The 24,594-nt window shown below is 35.1% G+C and overlaps 1 protein-coding gene across 4 annotated transcripts in view; it reads right to left on the bottom strand.

Annotated features, from left to right (window-relative positions):
* Positions 1 to 981: 981 nt before the first annotated feature.
* RXFP1 (relaxin family peptide receptor 1) overlaps positions 982 to 24,594 on the bottom strand; it is a 103,258-nt gene continuing 79,645 nt past the window's right edge. For 3 of the 4 annotated variants that reach the window (XM_032863124.1, XM_032863142.1, XM_032863151.1), the window contains 9 exons: positions 18,237 to 18,308; positions 15,803 to 15,874; positions 14,651 to 14,722; positions 11,172 to 11,243; positions 10,182 to 10,253; positions 8,140 to 8,369; positions 5,618 to 6,028; positions 4,203 to 4,421; positions 982 to 2,288 (listed from right to left, as the gene is read on the bottom strand). In XM_032863124.1, coding sequence (XP_032719015.1) covers positions 1,987 to 2,288; positions 4,203 to 4,421; positions 5,618 to 6,028; positions 8,140 to 8,369; positions 10,182 to 10,253; positions 11,172 to 11,243; positions 14,651 to 14,722; positions 15,803 to 15,874; positions 18,237 to 18,308 — 1,522 coding nt within the window. In that variant the 3' untranslated portion in view covers positions 982 to 1,986. The remainder of the gene's footprint in view (positions 2,289 to 4,202; positions 4,422 to 5,617; positions 6,029 to 8,139; positions 8,370 to 10,181; positions 10,254 to 11,171; positions 11,244 to 14,650; positions 14,723 to 15,802; positions 15,875 to 18,236; positions 18,309 to 24,594) is intronic. The other variant, XM_032863132.1, reaches the window with a different exon arrangement.

Genomic DNA, 24,594 nt, shown 5'->3' with positions numbered 1-24,594 from the left:
ATTCGGTGCATTCTAGCTCTTCTTCCTTTCTTTTCCCTCTTAACTGCTTTATTGAGATCTAATTCACACACCATAAAATTCATCCATTGAAAGTGTACAATTCAATGGCTTGGCATATTCACGCAGTTGTTTACTGGAAGTGGAAACATACAGTATTTGTCCTTTCGTGTCTGGCTTCTTTCATACTCAGCACGTTGTAGATAATGTGTCAGAACTTCTTTCTTATAAATGGCTGAAGAATACTCCATTGTACGCATATGCAACACTTTGTTATTATTTGTTATTAGTTGATGTGCACTTGGGTTGTTTCCATCTTTCAGCTACTGTAAATAACTGACACAATGAGCATTTGCATACAAGTACCTGTTTGAGTTTTGTTTTCTATTCTTTTGGGTTTAACCCAGGGTGAAACTGCTGGATCACATGGTAATTCTATGATCAGCTTTTGAAGAACAACCGAATTGTTTTCTATAGCAGCCTCATCATTTTACATTCCAATGAGCAATGCAGAAGAGTTTCAATTTCCACATCCTGGTCAATACTTTTTTTGTTGTTGTTAGTTAATTACAGCCTTTCTAGTATGTATAAAGTGTAATCTACCTCATTGCAGTTTTAGTTTTCATTTTTCTAATGATTACTGATGTTGAGCAACTTTTCAAATGTTTATCGGCCACTTGTGTACCTTGTTGGTAGAAATGTCTGTCTAAGTCCTTTGCCCACTTAAATTGGATTATCTTGTTGAGTTGTAGGAGTTCTTTATATATTCTGGGTATTAACTCTTTCTCAGATATATGATTTGCAAATATTTCCTTCCATTATGTAGATTGTCTTTTTACCTCTTTTTTAAGAAAGATTTTATTTTTAAGTAATTCTCTGTACCCACCATGGGGCTTGGACTTATAACCCCAAGATCAAGAGTCACATGGTCCACCTACTGAGCCAGTCAGGTGTCCTGTCTTTTTACTTTCTTGATAACATTCTCTGGTGCACAAAGTTTTTAATTTAGATGAAGTCCAATTTATTGATTTTTTCCTTTTGTTACTTATGCTTTTGTTGTCACATCTTAGGATCCATTGCTAAATCCAAGATTTTGAAGATTAACCCAAATGTTTTCTTCTAAGAGGTTTATGCCTTATATTTAGGTTGTTGATTAATTTTGAGTTAATTTTTGTATATGGTGTAAGGTAGGAGTCCAACTTCAATCTTTTGTATGTGAATATCCAGTTGTCCCAGCATCATTTGTTGAAGAGACACTTCTTTCTTCATTTGATTGTTTGGTATCTTTGCTGAAAATCAGTTGACAGTAAATGTGAGGATGTATAGAGAAGTGCTATTTTGAGTTTATATCCGAACATCTTTTTTCAGAGTAATTTTGTGTATTACCTCTCAAGTAGGCAGGGACTTCAAGAAAGGTAAGAGGAATTCTTAAAACAAGTATCTATTTTGCAAACAATCAGACATTTTTTCATTCCTCCTTTTTCATTATATTAGTATTCCAAAACCTTAAACCTTTATTTACAAGTGTTCATGATTTTTATGTTTGCTGATGTGCATGACAGACAAAGCTCTATCTTAAACTAAGTACTGCAGATGGACTTTGTATATTCTGTTGTAGCTACACATAATTTAACATTGCAAATTGAAAAGGTTCTATACTGTGCACTTCCAGAAATTTACTGCAGTGTTACGTGCATAATGGGTCCTCAATAAATGCATGGTAAAAGAATGAATAAATCTTTCTGAAGTAGATTTCCCTTAATTTCCTATGCAAAATGTGTACTAGTATATACATATTATTGACACAATTTATTTCCTTTTATACAGGCCCCCATCACTTTGATTTTTTCCCAAACAACCTTATGTCCTTGTAATGGCTTTATCTTAGCCATTATAAATTATTAATTTTGTGGCATTCACTTTATACTAATGAATCCATCGTGAAACATCCCACAATATTCCCTATGTAGCAATGGTTTTCAGAGTCAGTTATGAATAGGAATTGAGTCTAGTTGATTGAGAAATTAGTGACAGTTCACAGGGGTCTGTGAAAAGAGCTGGCTTTATTAACTCAGGTGGCATCTCCTGCAGTGGCCACATTTCTACCCATATGAATGATGGAGCATATGTTTTCTGACTTCCTTTGCTGTCAACAGATTTTCTTTGTCTGTAGTTATACCAAAACTGATGGATCATTTCTTTGAATGGTCTTGTGGTCAGAGTATACAGAATTGGGTTCAAAGCACTGTTGATAGGCAGAATAAAGATCACTACCCAAGAAGTTATGGTACCTAGAAGAGAAAAATGCAGTAGTTTTAGTGTTCATGGATGTTTACAAGGTATAGAAATCCCTTTTCCTTGTTTCCCCCCCAACCCCTTTTTGAGTCTTAATTTCTTCCCTTTGATGTCACACAATTAAATACCAAGTCTAATGTGTTTCCAGGATGTCTTTCCAGGGTGCCAGTGTTTGAGGGGAGTGCTGGTGCTGCAAAAAAATAGGGTTCTTCACTAAGTAGCTTTTCTTGAATAATCAATAAATGTATTCCATTAGGTAGAAACATTTTCCACCAAGTGATTACATATTATTGTGATATGATTTCATTTTAGGAAAAACAGTATCATTTAGCATTCAAATCACACCTTTTACAATATTTTAATTGCTGGGTAGTACATACAGTATTTATCAAAATATATAGATTTCTTTTCTGCTATCTCTTTGGTTTTAAAAATAGGTATGCATTTTTAGGCTTTTGACTAGATGTTTATTTTGGTAAAAACATTGCTGGCTAAACTTATCTTAAAAATTACTGTAGTACAGAGGTAACTACCAATAACTCAGATTTGTTCTTATAATTTAATTGATGCTCTTTTCTCTCTTTGTTGCTTATAAAATGTAAGATACTATTATCACCAACCATGGGATAAAACAAAATTAAAATTGTATATTTATAATTTTAAAAAATGTGACTATATGCTGCACTCACAATTAATAGCATTTTGCACATTTTTTTTATTGTGGTAAAATATACATAACATAAAATTTACCATTTTCATCATTTTTAAGTGTGCTGTTCAGTGGCAGTAAGTACACTCATAGTGTTGTGCAATCATCACCACCATCCACCGCCAGATCATTTTCATTCTGCCCGGCGGAAACTACATACCTTTTAAACAATAACTCTTTACCCCCTTCTCCTCCCAACCCCTGGTGACACACTCACAAACTTTCTGTCTCTATGAATTTGACTGCTAGAGTAGTCGAATACAGTGGAATCATACAATATTTTCCTTTGATGATTAGCTTATTGCACTTAGCATGAAGTCTTCAAGGTCCATTCATGTTGTACGATGCTTCAGAATTTCTTCCCTTTATAAGGCTGAGTAATAATCCATTGTGTGTGTACAACACACTTTATTTATCCATGCGTCCATTGATGGACACTTGTATTACTTCCAGCTTTTGGCTATCATGAATAATGCAGCTATGAACATGAGTGTACCAATGTCTGTTTGAGTTCTCGCTTTTAATTACTTTAATTCCCAGAATTGGAATTGCCGGGTCATATGGTTATTTCTATGTTTAATTTTTTGAGGAACCACCATGCTGTTCTCTATAGCAGCTGTGCTATTTTACACTCCTACTAGTAATGCATAAGAGCTCCAATTTCTCCAGATCCTCACCAATTTGTGGTATTTTCCGTTTTTTTGATAGTAGCTATCCTAATGAGCATGATGTACAATATTTTTAAATACTAGGAATGCACCTTCAATCATATCTTACACTCTGGGATAATGTTCTCTAAATTGCTCTGTTCTCTGGGAAGAAAAATGTCTTATGTTCCCCCCCAAAAAAATGAAGTTAAAAAAAAAGAAAAAAATGAAGTAAATATTTCATAATCATTTTTACCTGTTTGGTTTTCTTAAGCATGGCATTATCAGAATTACAAAACATAGAGTGTTATTTATTTGAGTCATTACTTTGTTCCAATGGTAATTGGAAAAATTGTGTTTTAGGCATTTACAGAAATAACTGAATAGCTGCCTCCCAGTAAACTTTCGATTGATGAACAGAGCCTGAAGTGCATACAACTCTGACTTAAAATTCTTAAAATGAGTTGGTGTTAAGAATCTTAATTTTCCTTCTTAGAGGAACACTGCAGAGACAGATTTATTAATTTTTTACAAAAAGAAAAAAAAAGTTGTACCTGGTATTTCTACCTGAAGTAATGAAAGAAATTTCAGTACAAAAATGGGTATCCAGCATAATGCATCAGTAAATACAATAAAGAAAAAACGTTTGGCAAGGATCATCTCTTTTTTAACTTGATTCCGTATTTCGGTTGCTGTTATGGCACTTTGATGCACGCTGTAAAACATGCTTCCGTAGGAAAAAACTATGATGATAAACGCCGCCAGGTTAACACCTGTTTTAGAACACAAAGATGATTACTGACGTGTATGAGCAGACTTTCAAAACAAACATACATACTTTTAGCTGTTTCAACATGAACATGTTTTTTTTTATATACCAATCACTAAATTACACAAAAATGAATTTTTCAAAAAATGGAAGTAATGTTGAACTGATGAGGAATGAGGGAATTTTAATTTAAAAATGGCATATTAAAATGAGATTATAGTGATTCAGTGAATATCCTGGGTCTTTTAAATTAATCATTATAGTTTTTAAAAATAATTCATTTTTTTTTAAAGATTTGTTTATTTATTTGACAGACAGATTACAACCAGACAGAGAGGCAGGCAGAGAGAGAGAGAGAGGGAAGCAGGCTCCCCGCCGAGCAGAGAGCCCGATGCGGGACTCGATCCCAGGAACCTGAGATCACGACCTGAGCCGAAGGCAGCGGCTTAACCCACTGAGCCACCCAGGCGCCCCTTAAAAATAATTCAATTAGTTTAAGCTATACTTTGAGACTATGTATATAGTTATATATAAAATATATATTTTATAATATATATATATTTTCTTTAACCTCCCTCTGAGAATATTCTTTACAAGAGAAAAACTCTTGTATGTCTATTTTCAAGGCAAAGACCTATGTGGCTATTTTCAGTTTGTTCATATTATAAGTGCAAAGAGTTAAAATATGTTTTATTTAGTATTATTAGGGTGACTGTATGAAATACAACTATTTATCGTTTTGTCATTAAGGAACATATTGGAACTTATATGATAAAGTGGTAATTCATGGGGAAAAAAAAACCCTTTAGGGTTTTTCTGACAGAATCCATCCCTGATGTCGATGTGAAAAACTGGTTAGAAGATATGAAATAAAAATCTTTAACAACAACAAAAAAAGGAGCCTGGGTGCCTCAGTCAGTTAAGCGTCTGCCTTCAGCTCAGGTCATGATCCCAGGATCCTAGGATTGAGTCCCACATCTGGCTCCTTGCTCGGCAGGGAGCCTGCTTCTCTCCCTCTGCCTGCTCTGCCTGCCACTTCCCCTGCTTTGCACGCACTCTCTCTGGCAAATAAATAAATAAAATCTTAAAAAAAAAAAGACCTGAAATAAAAATTTATAAACATTAGAAGAAATAATGAGATTGACATTTTGATTTATTCTAGTAATTGAATAAAAGGGCTTATAATACAGAGTTTCTCACCAAGAAAAATTGTCACTGAATAAATCTGGGCTCCAGTACTTCCAGTATCTTCTGAATGAAGAGGGAAGCACACTCCATTGGTACCATAGTAGTTTTTGAAAAATTCCTTATTGGTCAGTGGAATGAGAGCCACTATAAACCCAGTAATCCAAATGAGAATCAGAACTGTAATTGTTCTGCATTTTCTAGGTCTTAAACACCTAAAAGGATAGACAATGCAGATATATTTTTCCAGTGTCAGAAATGTTAGAAGTAACACTGATACTTCAGTGGACAGAATGGCCAAAGATCCCACAAGCTGACAGTGAATACTCTCCATCCACAGCTGTGCGTGCTTGTTGTATTCTCCACGAAACTTGAGGTCAAAGGCTCCAATCAGAAACAGATATATTCCCATGAGGCAGTCAGCACCTATAGGATCAGGAGATGTTGCAAATTTAGAGAAATAAATAGGTATAATGGAATTAACAATAAGTGGTAGTATTTTCAGTATGAGCAAAAAATATCTAATTTACTTCCACTTAGGAGGAGGTACTTTTTATTCTAGCAGTTCGTTTATGGGTAAGGACCTCTTCAGCAGCTCTCTTCAATAACCACTCTTATAGCACCCTCTTATAGTTAATTACGTAATCATGTCCTCTGTTTTTTTTTTTTTTTTTAAATTTTCAGGTCTGTATGAGTAGGGATTTGTCTATTTTGTTTTCCTTTCTGGTCTCGTTACCTAGAGGCGTTGAGTAAATGGATAAAATGTAATTATGTTGAGGGGCACCTGGGTACTCAGTCAGTTAGGCATCTGCCTTTGGCTCAGGTCATGATCCCGGGATCCTGGGATTGAGCCTGGAGTTGGGCTCTTTGCTCAGCGAGGAGGCTGCTTCTCCCTCTGCTTGCCACTCTGCCTGCCACTCCCCCTGCCTGTGCTCACTCTCTCTGAAATAAATAAAATCTAAAAAAATGCAATTATGTTGAGCCTTTGATTAGGGACTAATATGGGGATGTTATTTTTAGGGTCATATCTTCTGTTTAAATATGGTCCTAGCTTAACAAGCTAAGAATATCATCCAAAATTCTAGGGAAAATAATTCAGAAGTTGTTGTGGTAGACTAATGACTGTGAATTTTGGGGTCTACAATTTAGAAGATATGAACAATTAAGAAGTGCTCCATAGGCGCACTTGGGGTGGCTCAGTCAGTCAAGCCTCTGCCTTCAGCTCAGGTCATGATCCCTGGGTCATAAGATGGAGCACCACATGGGGCTCCTTGCTCACTGGGGAGCCTACTTCTCCCTCTCCCCCATTGCTCCCCCTGCTTGTGCTCTCTCTCTCTTTCTCTCATATAAATAAATGAAATCTTAACAAAAAAATAAGTGCTCTATAGTCAGTATAATTTTGAAGGGCTTGAGTTATTTACCCAGAACTGGTCTAAGCAAATCTGTTCTCTCTGATTCTCTCTTCCCATTTTTACATCTTTCACTGTCTCATTCTAGGCTCTCCCATCCCCAGAATCAGTTGTCAGTGTGATGCCCTATTTGGTGATTTTGCTTTTTAAGCACATATTTCATATCCGAGAGTAGATGAGGTTTTTTTTTTTTTTTTTTTTTTTTTTTACTACACAGGGATTCTACACAAGGTTTCTGAAATCACATCACTGTATAAATGATGAGGCTGGTCCTAATTCTTGAACACTGAAGTTATACTCTAGCCTTCCCCAGAGCAATTGAGCATACTCAAAATTTTGTAATTAACAGTATGAAGTAGTAACCAGTTTCCCACTTCTATTTCCTAGGTAGCTTGCAATGAATAAAATAATAAGACAATAGACTTTGAATGAGCCTGGACACGTAAACATAAAGCAAAACATCGTGTAGATTGATACTCGCTGGAGAAAGTATGGCTACATTACAGGCCATGTGACCCACACTATAAATAGCCTGACCACTGGTTTCTTACTTTTTTTTCTTTGTAGTCCTCATTTAACACAGTACTCTGCAATCACATTTCAAAAACTTAAAAATTTTAATACTACCTAAAAACATTTTTTTTATTCAAATATCTCAAATTACGAACGGAAGAGATTTTCATAGCTCAGAGACCAGGAACCCAGCTATCAGGTAAGTCAATATCTAGGACCCAGAGATGCAAACAAAAAAGTAAATACAGCCCTGGATATAAAAATGTGACTGTGAAAGGTTGTCATTTTATTCATAGTAAAAGAGTTTACATGCTTTAACAAAACATGCCTTCAGAGAAGAAAACTAATGAACGAGAGCTTCTTTACAAGACAAAACTAATAAACAAGAGCTTCATTAATCTGTGTAAGGTAACTGAATTTTCCCATTTTAAAAACTTATTTTCTTCTCACCAGAGTCATTTTATTTTCATTACAGTGAATATGAAAACAACATAGAAGCAGAAAAGAGGAAAATGTAAAATCTCATATTTCTACCACTCTGTTTCCTTATTTTCTCATAGCAGTGCTCTTCTGTATTTCAAAACTATAATTCCTCTTCAATCAGGAAATACTCACAGCAGAGAGAAATGATTGACATGGCATGTAGCTTGTTCTCAGACCTGATATAAGGTCTCATACAGATGACAAAGATGTTTCCAAAGCATGTAACTGCAGATACAACCCAGACAAACACTCTCTGAATAATGTTTGCCAAGAGGTTTTCTAGAGATGAGATCCCATCAGTGTTTGGTTTGCAGCTGCGAACATGGGGTGCAAACCCACAGTACTGGAATTTCTTAAAATATCTGATGCACAAAGAGAAAGTAAAATAAGATTTCAAATTTAATTCAGTGTCACAATACATTCGTATTTCTTTTCTACATCTTATCAGGAGGAAGAAAACATCTTAATATGAGGCTCACAGGAAGGTAAAACACTAAGGATACTAAAGGTTGAAATTTTAATTCTTGTGAACTTGATTTCACTGCAAAAGAATGCGTGGGTCAGAGCAGCAAATAGGCACCACGAATATACAAGTGTTAGACATGTCTTGAAACATAAATAAACCATCAGCATGGGATTGAGAGAATTAATCCATCTAAGGAAACTTTTATTGGATTTTTAGTGTTTATGTGCTCCTCTTGTTGCTCCAACTAATCCTGCTTCTCAGCCCTCAGGGAAGGAGAGAACAAAATGTTTTCTCCTCTGGCTTCCATGGCTTTTCTACTACAGAAGTCATTATGTGAGCTATAACTGCCTGTTCACATGCTTATCTCTCGACCAGATTTTGGTACGTAATAAGGTGTTCAATAAATATTTGTTGAGTTAATTTTTTCATCAATAGAGAGACCTGTTTTATTGATATAGGCACTACCCAAATAATCAGTAATTGCTACTATATTACCAGCAACACCTACACCATTGACTGAGCATCTCCTCGGTATTGGGAATCAATTCTCAAGTCAACTCCATGCATTACGTAAGAGTACCACCATAGGAAGAGATGAATCTTCAGCGGAGGCAAATTATTTACTACGAAATTTTCTAATAAATGTAGAAATTGAAGTTCAAATTAGATGTATTTTCCTCTAAAGCCACGTATTCTGGCAAAAAATATAAATGATCTTTATAGTATAGAGAGCTGTAGTAATAACACAAGATAAAAGCTTGACAATTATAGTATATCGTCCTGTTGTTTAACTCTTGCTGCCTGAATCCCTTAGATCTGATATGGTTTCTGCCCAATTCAAGTCTGTTCCTTGAGTTGTTTCTTGGGTTTTATGAGCTAACCATTTTCTCCCAATAAACTGTATTTGGCTTACATTCGTCCGAGTGCTTTATGTTGTGTGCAATCAACGAAACTTTTATAAGCATCCTCTCTGAAGAGTTATGGAAAACAAAAAGAATGTCCTGCATTAGACTTAAAATATAAGCAAAATTATAGAGGGGTGTTGCTGGACATGACACTTTCTAAATTGTTGGGACTTAATTACCCTGGCATTGAGATCAATCTAACATCTGCTGTAAGACTGCCCTCAATTAAAGAAAGATGTTCCCATCATAAAGAATCAATGACACCATAATACAAACTGTTTGAATAAAAGATTTTTCAAGATTTTTCAAAGTTTGCCATTTTATCCATACCGATTTGCTTCAATCATGTCCTGCCATTGGTGGCATTTTTTACTGAGGAGTATTTCTCCATGCTTTCCTCCATTTACAGCAATTAATTATTTACAATTATTTTGTGTTGTTTATATAAGTTCCTATTTCTTCATCTGGTAGCACTTACACCATGTGTGCAAATTGCTAGCTCATCAGCCAAACATCCCTATGTATGAATGGTATCAGTGCTAAGGAGAGCTTATAAGACTGAGTACCTTCCCTCCACCCTCATGTTCTCTGACATTTAAAAAATCACCTTTGATTCTACTAAACCTTGGAGTGCTAAAAATCATCCCACCCAATAGCAACACTTTAGGAATAATAAATTAGACAAATGAGTCAGGAGAAAATTTGATAGATTGGATGCTTTGGGTATGGATGTATTAGCACAGTGCACGAGGAAACATAAAAGATGGAAATCAGGGTGAAAAACAAGAAAAACATCTGCTTACATGTGAGAGAGATTCAGTAGAGGTCTAAACATCCTTTGTTGGATATTTGAAATTTCAATTCCTTCTAGGCTGCTAAAAACATCAAATTAATCATCAAAATAACATATATTACAAGAGTGTAATAAAATGAGTTTTTGTGAGGGGCAGTTTAACAAAATGCTGTCCGTTAACACTGATTGTGAACCAAACATTCATACTCAGCCTGCCCTATGCACTTACTTCCTAACTCCTTTTTGATTCTGGCATTTATACACAAATATCTCCTTTATTTGAAATTTTTTGATACTTATAGATCATAACCTATGCTTTGTGCATAGTAACTTCTCAATAAGGGTTTGTGGAATAAATGAACACACATTATCTTTCAGACAATATTACAAAAACAGAGAGAGTTGAAATTTTTCTAATAATTTTTAAATAATATATTTTTTCTAATAAGATGTCATTTTACTGAGGGTACATTTAAAATATTTTTTTTTTTTTTTTTTTTTTTTTTTTTTTTTGAGGGTACATTTAAATTAAATGAACTGAACTTATCTTTTTAAGGCAATTCTTAGACCATAACAGATTTGTGTGTGTGTGTGTGTGTGTGTGTGTGTGTGTGGTGTGAGTACTGATTTACATAATCCAGAATATTGCATCTTTGGGATAAAAGTGGCTATAATAAATTTTTGGATACCAGTACTAATGGAGAAATGAATATGCAGAGTTGCCTTCAGAGAATCAAAGCAAACAATCCAATATAAGCTCCTGGTGATTATAGAAAAATATAAAATCATTATCTGATTTTTAGTTTATAAATATGTAAGGTAAAACTATCTGTTTATAGCCTAGTGAGTACCCATACGGTTCTGCAGTGTTTAACTCCTATCCTGGGAATAAAGCTTCTGAGTTGAAAGATTCTACAAATCTAGTTTTATAGACTTTATTAGTAATTAGTGTATAAATAACAATTTCATCATAAAATTATTCCCATAGGTATATACTTACAGAGACTTGAGTTTGACAAGATAATCAAATTGATCTGCTTGAATTTTCTGGATTGGGTTGTAGGAAAGATTCCTGTTTTTTTTTTAAAAAAAAGGCAGCAATAGGTCATTTCTAGAGACTTCTTAAGAGAAAGTGTATCTGTTGACTGGATTACTTTTAAACATTAACAAAAAAGTGTAGGAACAGCACTTGCCTTACAGAGTTCATTAAATATTTAAATGAATTAATGGAGATAAAACACTAGAATTGTGCCTGGCTTTTAATTAGCACTATGATTTTGTTAGTGATGGGGAACTGAGACAATATAAGAACAAAAGTGGACTTGTCAAGAAATGGCTCTACCACGGAAGCAGTAGAGGTCTCGGCAAGAAACCACACATACCTCACCTTTTGCCTAGGATCTCATTTAGTTGAATGAAAAACCATCTCATTTTGTCAAATTTGAATTAATGGAATCACCCTGAATGGTTTTTACAATAAATCTTATGCCAAAGAGTGACATTTGTGTTAATGATTTGTGAGGCGTGAAATGGAAAGCAAAAGGCTATAGCTGGGAACAAAGAGAGAGAGAGATCAGAGAGACAGTGCAGCTCAATTTTGATGGAAATTTTTTCCTGAGTCTTTGTTAACAAACAAACAAACAAACAACACCTTGAGACAAGAATCATTGATTAAAGGGAGCTTCTCAGGGCATATTCTCTTTGAGAAATTTATTCTAGGTTAGATTCTTAGTTAAGTGGGGGATCTTCTGGGAGGCAGTGATTGTAGAAGGAAAGAGAGGAAGAATGAAAAGGAAAGTTCAGTTGTATTAAAGAAACAAAGTGGACTTAACAGTCTAAGGCTAGAAGGAAACTATCTGAACACAACACAAACCATATATGGAAAGCACACAACTACCATCAGCCTCAATGGTGAAAGACTAAAAGCTTTCCCTCCCAAATCAGTAACAAGACCAGGAGGACCACTTTTGCTTCTATTCAACGTAGTACTGGAAGTCTAGCCAGAGTAATTAGGCCAGGAAAAAAAAGTCATTCAAATTCGAAAGGAAGAAGTAAAATTATCTCTGTTCACATATGACATGATACTATGTGTAGAAAACCCTAAAGATTTCTCTCTCTCTCTCTCTCTCTCTCTCACACACACACACACACACACACACACAGCTGTTAGAACTTATAACTAAATGCAGCAAAGTTGCCAAATATAAAACCACTACACAAAAACTGAATGCGTTTTTATACACTAACAATGAACAAGCCAAAAAGAAAATTCAAAACATAATTCCATTTACAATTGCATCAACAGAATCAAATATTAAGAAATAAACTTAACCAAGGAAGTGAAAGACTTGTGTTTGAAAAGAAAATGTTGCCAAAAGAAATTTAAAAAGGCACCATTAAATGGAAAGACGTTGTATGTTTATGGATTAGAAGACTTAGTGTTGTCAAGATGTCAAACTCCCCCGGGCCACCTGGGTGGCACAGTTGGTTTGTTGATTAAGCATCCGACTCTTGGTTTTGGCTCAGGTCTTGATCTCAGGGTGTGATCTTGGCCTTATGGGATCGAGCCCCGTGTCTGGCTCCATACTAAGTTCAGAGTCTGCTTAAGATTCTCTCCTTCTCCCTCTGCCCTCCCCTCCACTCCTGTGCTCTCTCTCTAAAATAAATAAACACATATTTTTTAAAAAGTCAATACTCCCCAAAGTGACCCACTGATTCTGTGCAATCTTTATCATAATCCTAATATTTTTTGGCATAGAGAGAAAAATCCATTCTGAAATTTGCTTGGAATCTTAAGGGAGCTTGAATAGCTAAAAGAATTTTGAAAAAGAAGAACAAAGTTGGAGGCTTCACACTTTCCAATTTCAAAACTTATTACAAAGCCACGGTGATCAAAACAGGGTGGTACTGTTATAAAGAGGAGTATAGAGACCAGTAGAATAGGATAGACAGCACAGGAATAAACCTTTGTATATGTGGTGCCACGACAATTCAATGGGGAAAAGGACAGTCTTTTCAACAAATGGAGCTGGGAAAATCAGATTGCTCCCACATGCAAAAGAATGAACTTAGAACTTATCTTACCTCATGTATAAAATCAACTCAAAATGGATCAAAGACCTAAATATAGAAGTTAGGACTAGAAAACTCTTAGAAGAAAAAAAAAAACACATAAAGGAAAAATTTCAGGGCACTGGATTAACCAATGATTTCTTGTATACCACACCAAAAGCATAGGCAATGACAACAACAAAATAGAAAAATTTGACTACATGTAAATTAAAAACTTTCGTATGTCAAAGGAGACTATCAACACAGTGTAAGGGCAATTTACAGAATAGAAGAAAATATTTGCAAATCATATAACTGAAAAGGATTTACTATCTAAAATATATAAAGAATTCCTACCATTCAACAACAAAAACAAACCCAATTTAAAAAAAAAAGGCAAAAGACTTGAATAGACACTTCCCCAAAGAAGATACATGGCCAATAAGCCCATGAAAAGATGTTCAACATCACTAACCATTAGGGAAATGCAAATCAAAACCACAATGACATTTCACATCTGTTAGGATAAATACTACCCAAAAAAGAGAAAAGAACAAGTGTTGTTGAAGATGTAGAGAAATTGGAATACTTGTGCACTGCTAATGGGAATGAAAATGGTGTAGGTGCTTGGGAATCAGCGTGCAGCTTCCTAAAAAAATTAAAATGGAATTATTGTATGATCCAGCCATTTTATTTCTGGGCTATATACTGAAAAGATTTGAAAGAATGGTCTCAAACAGATATTTATACACCCATATTCATAGCAGCATATATATGTATATGTATATATATGTGTATGTATATATATGTGCATATTATATTTTCAAAGAAATTTTACAAAGAAATTACAAAGAATTTGTAAAATAGCAAATTCCAGAAATAGATTTTTCTCTATACATATTCTCTATACATATGCATACATATGTATATGTCATATATATGTATATATATACATATGTATCTATATATATACATATACAATAAATTACTATTTAGAACAATATTGTTATGAATTAATGCTATTATTCAGAATAATATCCAGAAATTCTGACACATGCTACAAAACGTATGCACCTTGAGGACATTATGCTAAGTGAAATAAGCCAGTCACAAAAGGTCAACTATTAAATGATTCCATCTATATGGGGTACCTAGAATAGTCACATTAATAGATACAGAACAGAGATGTTGGTCAGGGGAGGTGATGGGGAGATATTGTTTAATAGGTATGGAGTTTCAGTTTGGGAGGATGAAAAAGTTCTGGAGATGGAAGGTGGTGATGGTAGTACAGCAAGATTGTACTTAATGTCACTGAACTGCACGTTTAAAAATGGTTAAAATGTTAAATTTTGAGTTATATATATATTAAAATTAAAAAAATAAAAGACATTAAAACAAGTGAAATGACAAAATTAGTATCAGTCTTACAGTTGTGAGAGCTCCTTCAGATCTTTAAATAGTTGCGGTGGAAGGTTTTCAATCTTATTACTTCCTAAATCCCTAGGGAAACAATTGCAACCATGTCATATTAGTTTCTTAAGACTTTATTCATTGTTCTGTAATTTGTTAGGAAATGATTATACAACTTTTTAACAGTGCTATTAGTGAGGTACATTAATTACCAGAAGTCTCAAAGTTTTAGAGAAGCAAGTGTAGTGGGAAAATATAAAAATAATTTATCCCATTTCATCACTTCTTCAGAGGCAAATGCTTGATGGTATTTGATCTTGTTTCAATTTTCTAATTTAATTTAATTGATATAAGTGTTGTGCCTCTTTTCCTCTTCCCTTCATTCCCTTCTTCCTTTTGCATTAGAGTAGGAATATGATTTGGAGACTTAATTTTTGCACAGTTCTACCCCAAGTTATTCAAGGGTTGACTGTAGTTTGCAAACTTTAGCAAAATCCAATAGAGGAAATTAATAGTAAAATATAAAATAATTGTCTGAAGGACATGTACTTCATCCATCCCTCAACATATATTTTATTCTGACAATCAGCTACTATGTGCTTAGGCCACAAAGCTTTGGTTTATAAGAGAGTTGTTTTAATGCCCTTTGGAACTGGGTCATTGATTTAAAAAAGAAGGACAGTGTAAACAGTTGATTTAACTTATGTCTCTCTTCCATTATTATAGGTCAGGATGTTATCCAAGGACATCTAATATCTTTGTGGATCCAACATTATCTTTTAATTCTGGAATTAGCAAAGTATGTCTTTTATCTTATGTTCTCTGAATCCTAACTGTCTAAGGAACATAAAAACAATGTGCTGTTCCTCTCTAGCAGTGGGACAGAGTGATGTAGGATATATTTTATTTATTAATTTTACCCTGACTTTATTATTTCCTTGTAGCTATGTTTCCTTTATCTCATTTTCTTCAAATAGTTATTTTATATATATATACATATATACATATATATTTATGTATATTTTTGTAAGCTATCTGAGGTCATTTATGGCTCAAAGTATATATAAATAATGGTTAGAAAAGAGATAAATATTTCTCAAATGTACAGAAGCATATATGTGTAACAAGTATGAACTAAAACAGTAGAAGGAAAAGTCTTATCAAACTTACAACTCATCTAGCTTCTGGAGAGGTGCAAAAGTATTTTCATTTAGGTGATTAATTTTGTTTTTCCTCATTACCCTGAAAGTAAAAAGAAAAAAAAATATGTTGTGGCTCCTTGAGGTAAGTGATAAATGAGTTTTTGGAAAGAAGATTAATAGCCTGAAAAAAATATATAATTATATATAGTGCATTTTCACATCAAGTATTTTGTAGTACAGTAACTTATCCAGTCTGATTTTAGTTTTAAATTTCTCAAATCTTTAATGATGATAAAAATAAAATATTATTCAAAATTTTAAGTAAAGTAGGGAAGAACTCTGTGAGGGAAATAGTGAAAAGTGAACTCTTGAGACTACAGACTGATTTCTTGCAACAGAGAGCACATTTAATCTGCCTAGCTCCTCTCGCTAACAGAACACCCTGAGCGCAGGTGCACAGTAGCACTCATGCATCTGGTAGGCGATGCAACTGGGGGCGGAGTTTTCTAATGATGTCTAATCTAAACTGGACCAATTCAGAAGATCTCTAGTTTTAGATGTTGAACTAGGATGTACGTAATTCTTTTTTTTTTTTTTTTTTTTTTAAGATTCATTTATTTATTTGACACAGAGAGAGACAGCCCAAGCAGGAGGAGTGGGAGAGGGAGAAGCAGGCTCCCAACTCAGCAGCGACCCTAATCTGGGCTCAGTCCCAGGAACCTGAGATCATGACCTGAGCCAAAGGCAGATGCTTAACTGACTGAGCCACCCAGGAGCCCCACAGACTGTATGTAATCCTTGACGAGTTCATTTCTGCACTGATCTCATGTATTATGAGCCAGCATAAAGGAGTAACTCATGGAAAAGTTTTAAAAGCCTGATGCTTGGGTGGCTCAGTTGGTAAGCCTCTGCGTTCTGTTCAGGTCATGATCCCGGGGTCCTGGAATCCAGTCCTATATGGAATCTTTGCCCAGTGGGGAGCATTCTTCTCTCTCTGCCTGCTACCCGCTACCCCCCCCGCCCCCGCTTGTGCTCTCTCTCTCTGACAAATAAGATCTTTAAAAATGTCTCAAAATGTTTTCAATTCTTTAAATGTGTGATGTGCTCAGAGGTTGGCCTTGTTCCATCCTGAAGCATTTATTTTCTCTCAGCTCTCCAAACATTACCACCTCCAGCCAGTATCTCTAGACCAGGAAAGCACAAGCAACTGCCAAGAGGAAACTCACAAATGATTTCCTTACACAGAGGCTTCTTTAAAAACGTATAAAAGTAGAACAGCAAAGAAGTTGCAAGTTTTGGTCTATGTCCTTCAGGTGCCACTTGGTTTCTTTCCAGCAGTTAGTAAGAACTATTTTGCGTGACTGACATGAGGCATCCTGCACCTGAAGACCGCTGAGCTCATCGTGCAAGAATTCAGACATCTCAGGGGCCTGAACCCATTGGAATGCGGGATGATACTGGAATAAAATTTTTTTTGTATCAGGGATAGCTATTGCATTGCCTGTACACAGAGGTCCTAGTATTATGGTTTCTAGCATGGATTTCAAGATGGATTCTGGGGTGCTTTCTAGACAGATTCTACTTTGGTGGATTTCAAACTTTGCCCATGGTAACTGCTCTTAAAAACATTGGGCTTAACATACATCCACAGAACCCAAGATTTAAGAAACAGTACATTTAACCATCTGAATTGCATTCTGATATTTCAATTCAATTCAATTCAATTCAATTCAATTCAGCTTTGTTTCATTAGATAAGCTAGTCAGAAGATACCGTATTGCTTTCATCACCCACTTGTGAGTTTCAACCCACAGTTGGAAAAACACTATCCTGAAAAAATAACCCGTAAATGAGGCAATTGTGTTTTTATACTGAAAGAAGCTCCATCATCCTTCCATCATGCTTTTCCATGGAAAAAGCAGTGTGTCTTTAAAATAGACCAGAAATACATAGGAGAAATTATTCTCAATAACATTCTAAAATTTATTCTGGTGTCTTCAATTATATCTTCAGGGGTGTAGACATTCTGCCACATTTTAAAAAAATTTTGGTTGTAATTAAATTTTTTCCACCATCTTTACAGTTGTAATTTGCAAAGGGCAAACATTCTTACAGATTAAGACTAATTTAGTGTTTCTCAAACTGAGAAAGATCCAAGGAGAGATTTTAGGTGGTCAATGAAAATTTTTCCTTTAAAATGGGTATTACTTAAGTTTGAGAAAGACAGGTCTCATATAATACAGAATGGTTGTGATGATCCATGCATGTTGTGAATCTTGATAAAGACTGGTGTGAACTTCAATAATTTTGCCAATGCACTTTGGTTTCAGAAAACTTTAAGTCATAAGTGAACATTTGTCATAATTACTGTGCATGTTTATGCTAACTTATGTTCACATAAATGATTAAATTTGTTTGTAAAAAGATATAATATCACTTCAAAAGGGTAAAACTCTACTTACAAAACAGTTAAATTACTGCAGGAAATAAAAGTCAAATTTCTTAAATTATGGATATGGTTGCCTTCAAAGTCCCTGAAACATAAAAACAAAAACAATAAAGCTAAATTTTAATCATAGAAATAAATTGGTCAAGAACTATTCGCTTTCTAATAAAATATCTTTTTTCACATACTGTTTATTTCATATAGAGTCCCACAAATAGCCACTTACATGAGAGCTAAAATAATACATATATGTAATGCTTCTTTTTTTGTGTTCATAGTAAAAATGTTTTGAGTTATATCTGTATCATATGTTCATATGAGTACATATGTTACCTTGAGAAATGTGAAGCGAATGAGAAGTCAAATTAAAAAATTTGTTATGATAGGGGCACCTGGGTGGCTTAGTGGGTTAAAGCCTCTGTCTTCAGCTCAGGTCATGATCTCAGGGTCATGGGATCAAGCCCCGCATTGGGCTCTCTGCTTGGCAGGGAGCCTGCTTCCTCCTCTCTCTCTGCCTGCCTCTCTGCCTACTTGTGATCTCTGTCTGTCAAATAAATAAATAAAATCTTTAAGAAAAATTAAAAAAAATTTTTTATGATAAATATCCACTTCCTTACCAGATATTTAGTAGTGATATGTGTTAAACATCTGTCTACAGCACCCCCTTGTGATATATTTAAAAAACTCCCATCTCCTTAAAAAACAACAAGGGGGCACCTGAGTGGCTCAGTGGGTTAATCCTCTGCCTTCGCTTCAGGTCATGATCTCAGGGTCCTGGGATCGAGCCCTTCGTTGGGCTCTCTGATCATCAGGGAGCCCAGTTCCCCTCCCCCCACCCCTTGCCTGTCTCTTTGCCTACTTGTGATCTCTGTATGTCAAATAAATAAATAAAATCTTTAAAAACAACAACAACAACAACCAAAAACCATCTGTCTAGAGTTACCAATGGCATTTCTCTAAGTGTTGTGACCCTATTTGCTATGTCTGCAGAGGATTCTATTATTGCTGCAGAAGCTTCTGCTGCCCAAACAGAATTTCACCTCTACCTCCCTTGCCTAAACACACCCTAGGAAAATTCTCAATAACCTTTTACCGCCAAGAACACCACTGTTTGCTTTATTATATTGCCACGCAGGCTATGCTGTCTTTGGCTTTCCAACTTCCAGTTCAGAGAGATGCACACAGACCCTGCTTATGCTCTCTTGCTGTGTGATGCTGTCACCAGCAGGAGTCTGGTCTGAGAAGTAAAACATGCCAAAAATGTATGTTTGAGTGTCTCTTCTTTATGGTGATCATGAAGGCATTCTTTTATTGTATCTCTTTTATCTTATCGTTAGGTTTATGGTGGAGGTTTGTAGATCAGAGCGTTAGCGGAGCTTAGGGATATACTTTCAGGAGTAGGTCTTTAAATCTGTTCGGTCTACCCCAATACTTAGTTTCCTGGTAACCAATAATATGGAGCCATTCAAGAACAATTGCAACTAAAGTATACGAACTAAAGTGTGACACAGGTATTAAAATCTGCCAGGCAAACATGGGTAACACTAAAAGAAGTACCTATATTCTGCTGGCTAGGCTGTATCTGGGATACTTCTATTTTGGGCATTGCAATAAAAATAGACTTGGACAAATCAAGACATATTGAACAACCTGGAAGACCAGGGTGTAAGGGGCCTAGAAATCAAGTCAATTGAGTAAAAGTGCAAAATAAGAGAGCTATATTTGAAGTCAGGCTGTAGAAGATATCCTAAGGTTTTTCTACGTTGTATCAGGTTGCAACATTAGATTTACTGGATGAAGGTCACAAAATATTTCAAATTTCAGCTCAAAATCTAGTGTCCAGAGAATAGCTTATTATTGCTGCAGATATCTACAGAAGCAATACATCATAACTGAAGAATTTTTGTAGACAGTATTTCTGTACCATATGGAATATTGTATTAAGTCTTAAATCTTGATTCTAGATCATCCTTTGAAAGAAAAAATTCTACTACCCTATTAAACTGGAAACTAAGTAATTATAGTACTTCTTTTTTTGGTCATTAGTTTTGGTCAAAGCTTCTGGTCTCTCAATATATACTGTCAGTAACAGAGACAGTCCACTTCTTTCCTTTTTAATTGCTGTTACCATGAAACTACCACCAGGTGGTGATACTTCCTTAAGCCTCACAAAGTATCCTTTGGTGAGTCGATATATTTTTCTTGTTACCTACTATTATGGCATCTTTTTTTTTATTATGCTGACAAAAATATTTGTTAGTATTAGTTTACTAATTTGTAAAAAGCAGTAAGAGGCACACCTCGAGACATCGGTTAGAGACTTTTGATTAAATTGTCAGTTTAGTTTAATTTTGAGTTCATTTTTAACCTTTATTTGGGAATTTGTTTTGGCTTTCTTCCTAAAATGAGAGGTTTTAGTCCTTGATACACAGGAACCCGGTTTGAGGCATAAACTTGAAAATCTGGTTCTTTGAGCTGAAGAACAACAATAACAATACAATACAATAATAACAATACAATAATCTTGCCTGTTTCTTCTCAGCTTCCTCTCCTACCCCAAGTGGCTTTCTAAACATGCAAATCTGCTTAACCTCTGCTTCCTCCCCATACTTCTGAAAGATTTCTGGCTCCTATTTCAAGGAGAAAATTGAGGGGATGAGGCAGGGAAAAGCCCCTGACCTTCTACTCAACATCTACACACTTACCTGTACATACACCTGGTCTTCTAGTCTCAAGAAGAGGATGACCCTTGTCCTGTTTCAAGCTAGTTCCTTCGTCTATTTTCTTAAGTTTGACTTAAGTATGTATATGTCCTAACACACATGGTCAGTTTTGGTGAATGTTCTTTGGCTCTTGTTTGCTTTCAGGTTTATATTCGTTAGAATTAGGTGCAGGTACGTCTAGCACGCACCCAACCATAAGAGCATAAATACATAACTACAGTTCGGTAGTCCGGGGACAGCATGGTATTTTTATGAAGTTGTTTCATGTTCACTTTTTACATGCCCTTGTCTTCATGGTCCAGGATGATGCTAAAGCTTGAGCCATTGTATCCATGTTTTCTGGATAAAGAAAGAGAGGAAGAGCCTGCCTATTTCACCTCCGGGAGGTTTCCCAGAAGTTCCACACTATACTTCTTCCACCTTCTTTAGTGGAGCTTGGTCATGTGGTTATATGAAGATGCAGGAAAGTCTGGGAATATTGTATTTTTGCTGGGCACACTGCTGTCCCAAATAGATCAGTTCTGTTATTGAAAAGGGACACTGCAGTTTGATATACATAAATTGGAGTTGGGTCATTAGTTATGCTACTTACTTCTTCATATCCCTTTTGGTTACTACATGAATTATTTGGTGCATATATATTTATAATGTAATATCTTTTGTGAGGAATTTCACACTATAGCATTTGAATGTTCTTCTTAGTGTTGTTTATTGCAAATTGGCTAGAATTTTACCTACTTAGATAAAAAAATATGATGTCTGCTTTTTGTTTTGTTTTATTTTGCATCTACATGGAATACTGTAGACCAGCCTTTTGTTTTTTATCTTTCTTAATCACTTAGTTATAAGTTTTTTTTTTTTTTTCTGTGTAAATAGCGCTGAATTAGGCTTTGGTTTGTGTGCCAACTTGATGATCTCTTTTCTTTTAAAATTTTTTTTTTTTTTAAGATTTTATTTATTTATTTGCCAGAGAGAGAGAGAGAGCGAGCACAGGCAGACAGAATGGCAGGCAGAGGCAGAGGGAGAAGCAGGCTCCCTGATGAACAAGGAGCCGGATGTGGGACTCGATCCCAGGACGCTGGGATCATGACCTGAGCCGAAGGCAGCTGCTTAACCAACTGAGCCACCCAGGCGTCCCTCTCTTTTCTTTTTAAAAAGTAAGTTAAGCCTGCTTAAGTGTACTGATATGACTAACATATCTGACTTTAATCTGCTATTTAAAAATATTACTATATGTTTTTTATAGGTTAAAAAACTCTCAATAAATTAAAAAAACTTTCTTTTAATCTTTAGAAAGGTTATCTTTGGAATTGGTTATCTTTGTAATTATAACATACCCAATACACCATATCTTCTCTTTTTTAGAGAATAACAATACTTATTAATTTCCTGTTAATTTATCTTATAAGCAATGATAAAATGAGTATATATTGTATTTCTTTATGCTCCTCTACTTTTCTCCCACCATATGATTTTGATCAGTTGTAAGTTTTTTATAATGTTCATCTTAGGAATATCAGGTACCTACATACGGTGGATTTGTTGGTTTTAAGTGATGTCTTTTGACTCCAAGTTATTTTTCTTTATAGTTCTATGGTTATCACTTTATTTATTTTGAAACTGTTTATTCATCTAAGATTAGTATGTCTTCTTGATGAACATACCCCCTTTATCATTGTGTGATATCCTCTTTATCCCTGGTTATAGTCTCCTTTCTAAAGTCTATTTTTTCAATATTATTTTGTAGATGATAAAGTTCCTTCTCATCCATACAAAGGAATCAATGTTGTTTTGTGGCTTTCCATATCCTAAGCATCTTGTTGGAATAGAATCATGATATATGTACTCTTTGGTGACTTTTTCTTTAGAATTCATATTATGTTCTTAAAACTGAGCTGTGTTGATTGAAGTAGGGTTAGTCCATTCATTCTAATATTTTTCCATCTGGGCCCACGTCTTCCAGCACCTTGCTCCATAATGTATCTTCATCATTTTCCATAGTTTCAAATTCTTCGTATTAGCTTCTCCCGCCTATAATTATAAACCTACTTCATCTCCATTCAAAATAAGTTTAATTTACTGTCTTGATTTTTGGTTCACCTTTGGCTATTGCCCCATCTGTTCATGTGGTTTATTTATTAATTATATTTCCAACTTTTTGAATTTCCAAACTTCTATTGTGGTGTTTACAGTTTTTATTTTTTGCTTTGAAACAATGATAGTAAATATTTTAATTTGCTGTCTGTCGCATATCTGGTAAGCATATTATCCGGGGCTGTCATACGTCTTTTATTTTATGCATATTTTCCCAGTAAATCAGTTAAATAATTTTTTCTTTACCAACACATGAAACAGATTTTTCAGTTTATACTTTGCTAAATAAAAGTTCATGTGCAAGATAAAAGTATTGTGATTAGTTTTAGCAGAAATGAATATTTATAAAGCAAAAATTATTATTATTAGCATTAACATTGGGATAATACTATCAGGAATGCATATGAAATGACTTGTTTGGATAGCTAAAATTTAAAGATAGTAACTTTAGTGATGAAATTGTAAATGTCCACTTTTTTACTAATAAATCTTTTTTTATATTAAATTTATTTATTTATTGTATTCTGAGACAGAGAGAGAGAGAGAGTGCACTGGCATGCGGGAGCAGGGGGAGCAGTAGAGGGAGTGGGAAGGGAAAAGTAGAGAGAATCTTGAGCAGAGCCCACACTGAGAACAGATCCCAATCTGGGGTTCGATCTCAAGACCCTGAGATCATGACCTGAGCTGAAACCAAGAGTTGGATGCTTAACCTAGGGTGCCTGAGTGGCTCAACTGATTAAGATTCTGACTCTTGATTTCGGTTCAGGTGGTGATCTCATGGTGGTGGGATCGAGCCACATATGGGGCAGCCAATTCAGTGGATAGTCTGCTTGGGATTCTCTCTCCCTCTCTCACTGCCCCTCCCTCCATTTGCACACATGCTTTCTCTCTCTGAATAAATAAATCTTAAAAAAAAAAAAAAAGTTGGATGTTTACCAGACTGAGCCACACAGGTGCCCCTTTAGTAATAAATCTTAATCATTTAAAGATTTATCTGAGGGGTGCCTGGGTGGCTCAGTCAGTTAAGCATCTGGCTTTGCCTCAGGTCATGATCCTGAGGTCCTGGGATCTGGCACTATATGGGGCTCCCTGCTCTGCTTCTCTCTGTGAGCGCCCTCCCCTACACTGCCCACCCCCTCACCATCCCATTCCTCCCACCCCACATGCTCTATCTCTCTCAAATACCTAAAAATCTTTTAAAAAATAAAGTTTTATCTGAGATGTATATTAGGCTGCCTTTTTAAAAGCACAAGAAATGCTTATTAATGTATTGCATAATATCTCCTACATTTGCTTCTGGTCTCAGCACATGAGTTTTTAATTGCTAATTTACTTATGTAAATATTAATCAATTTTGCTTTATTACTAAGCTTGGATTACTGAGCATGTAATAACTGTTTAATGTCTTCATTTGAAATAAAATTTAATTACAACAAATGATATTGAACTTAAATTACCCTTTTTTTGAATACTTTACCTTGTCAACAAGGGAGGGTACTATGCTGTCATACCAAAATGCCCTTTGGACTCAGTAATGATTCTGGGGATGTTTGTCTT

This window comes from Lontra canadensis, unplaced genomic scaffold (assembly GCF_010015895.1).
Source record: "Lontra canadensis isolate GAN:19392208 unplaced genomic scaffold, GSC_riverotter_1.0 scaffold1, whole genome shotgun sequence".
Classification (NCBI taxonomy): Eukaryota; Metazoa; Chordata; class Mammalia; order Carnivora; family Mustelidae; genus Lontra; species Lontra canadensis.
This window is presented reverse-complemented; position numbering and strand designations above follow the sequence as displayed.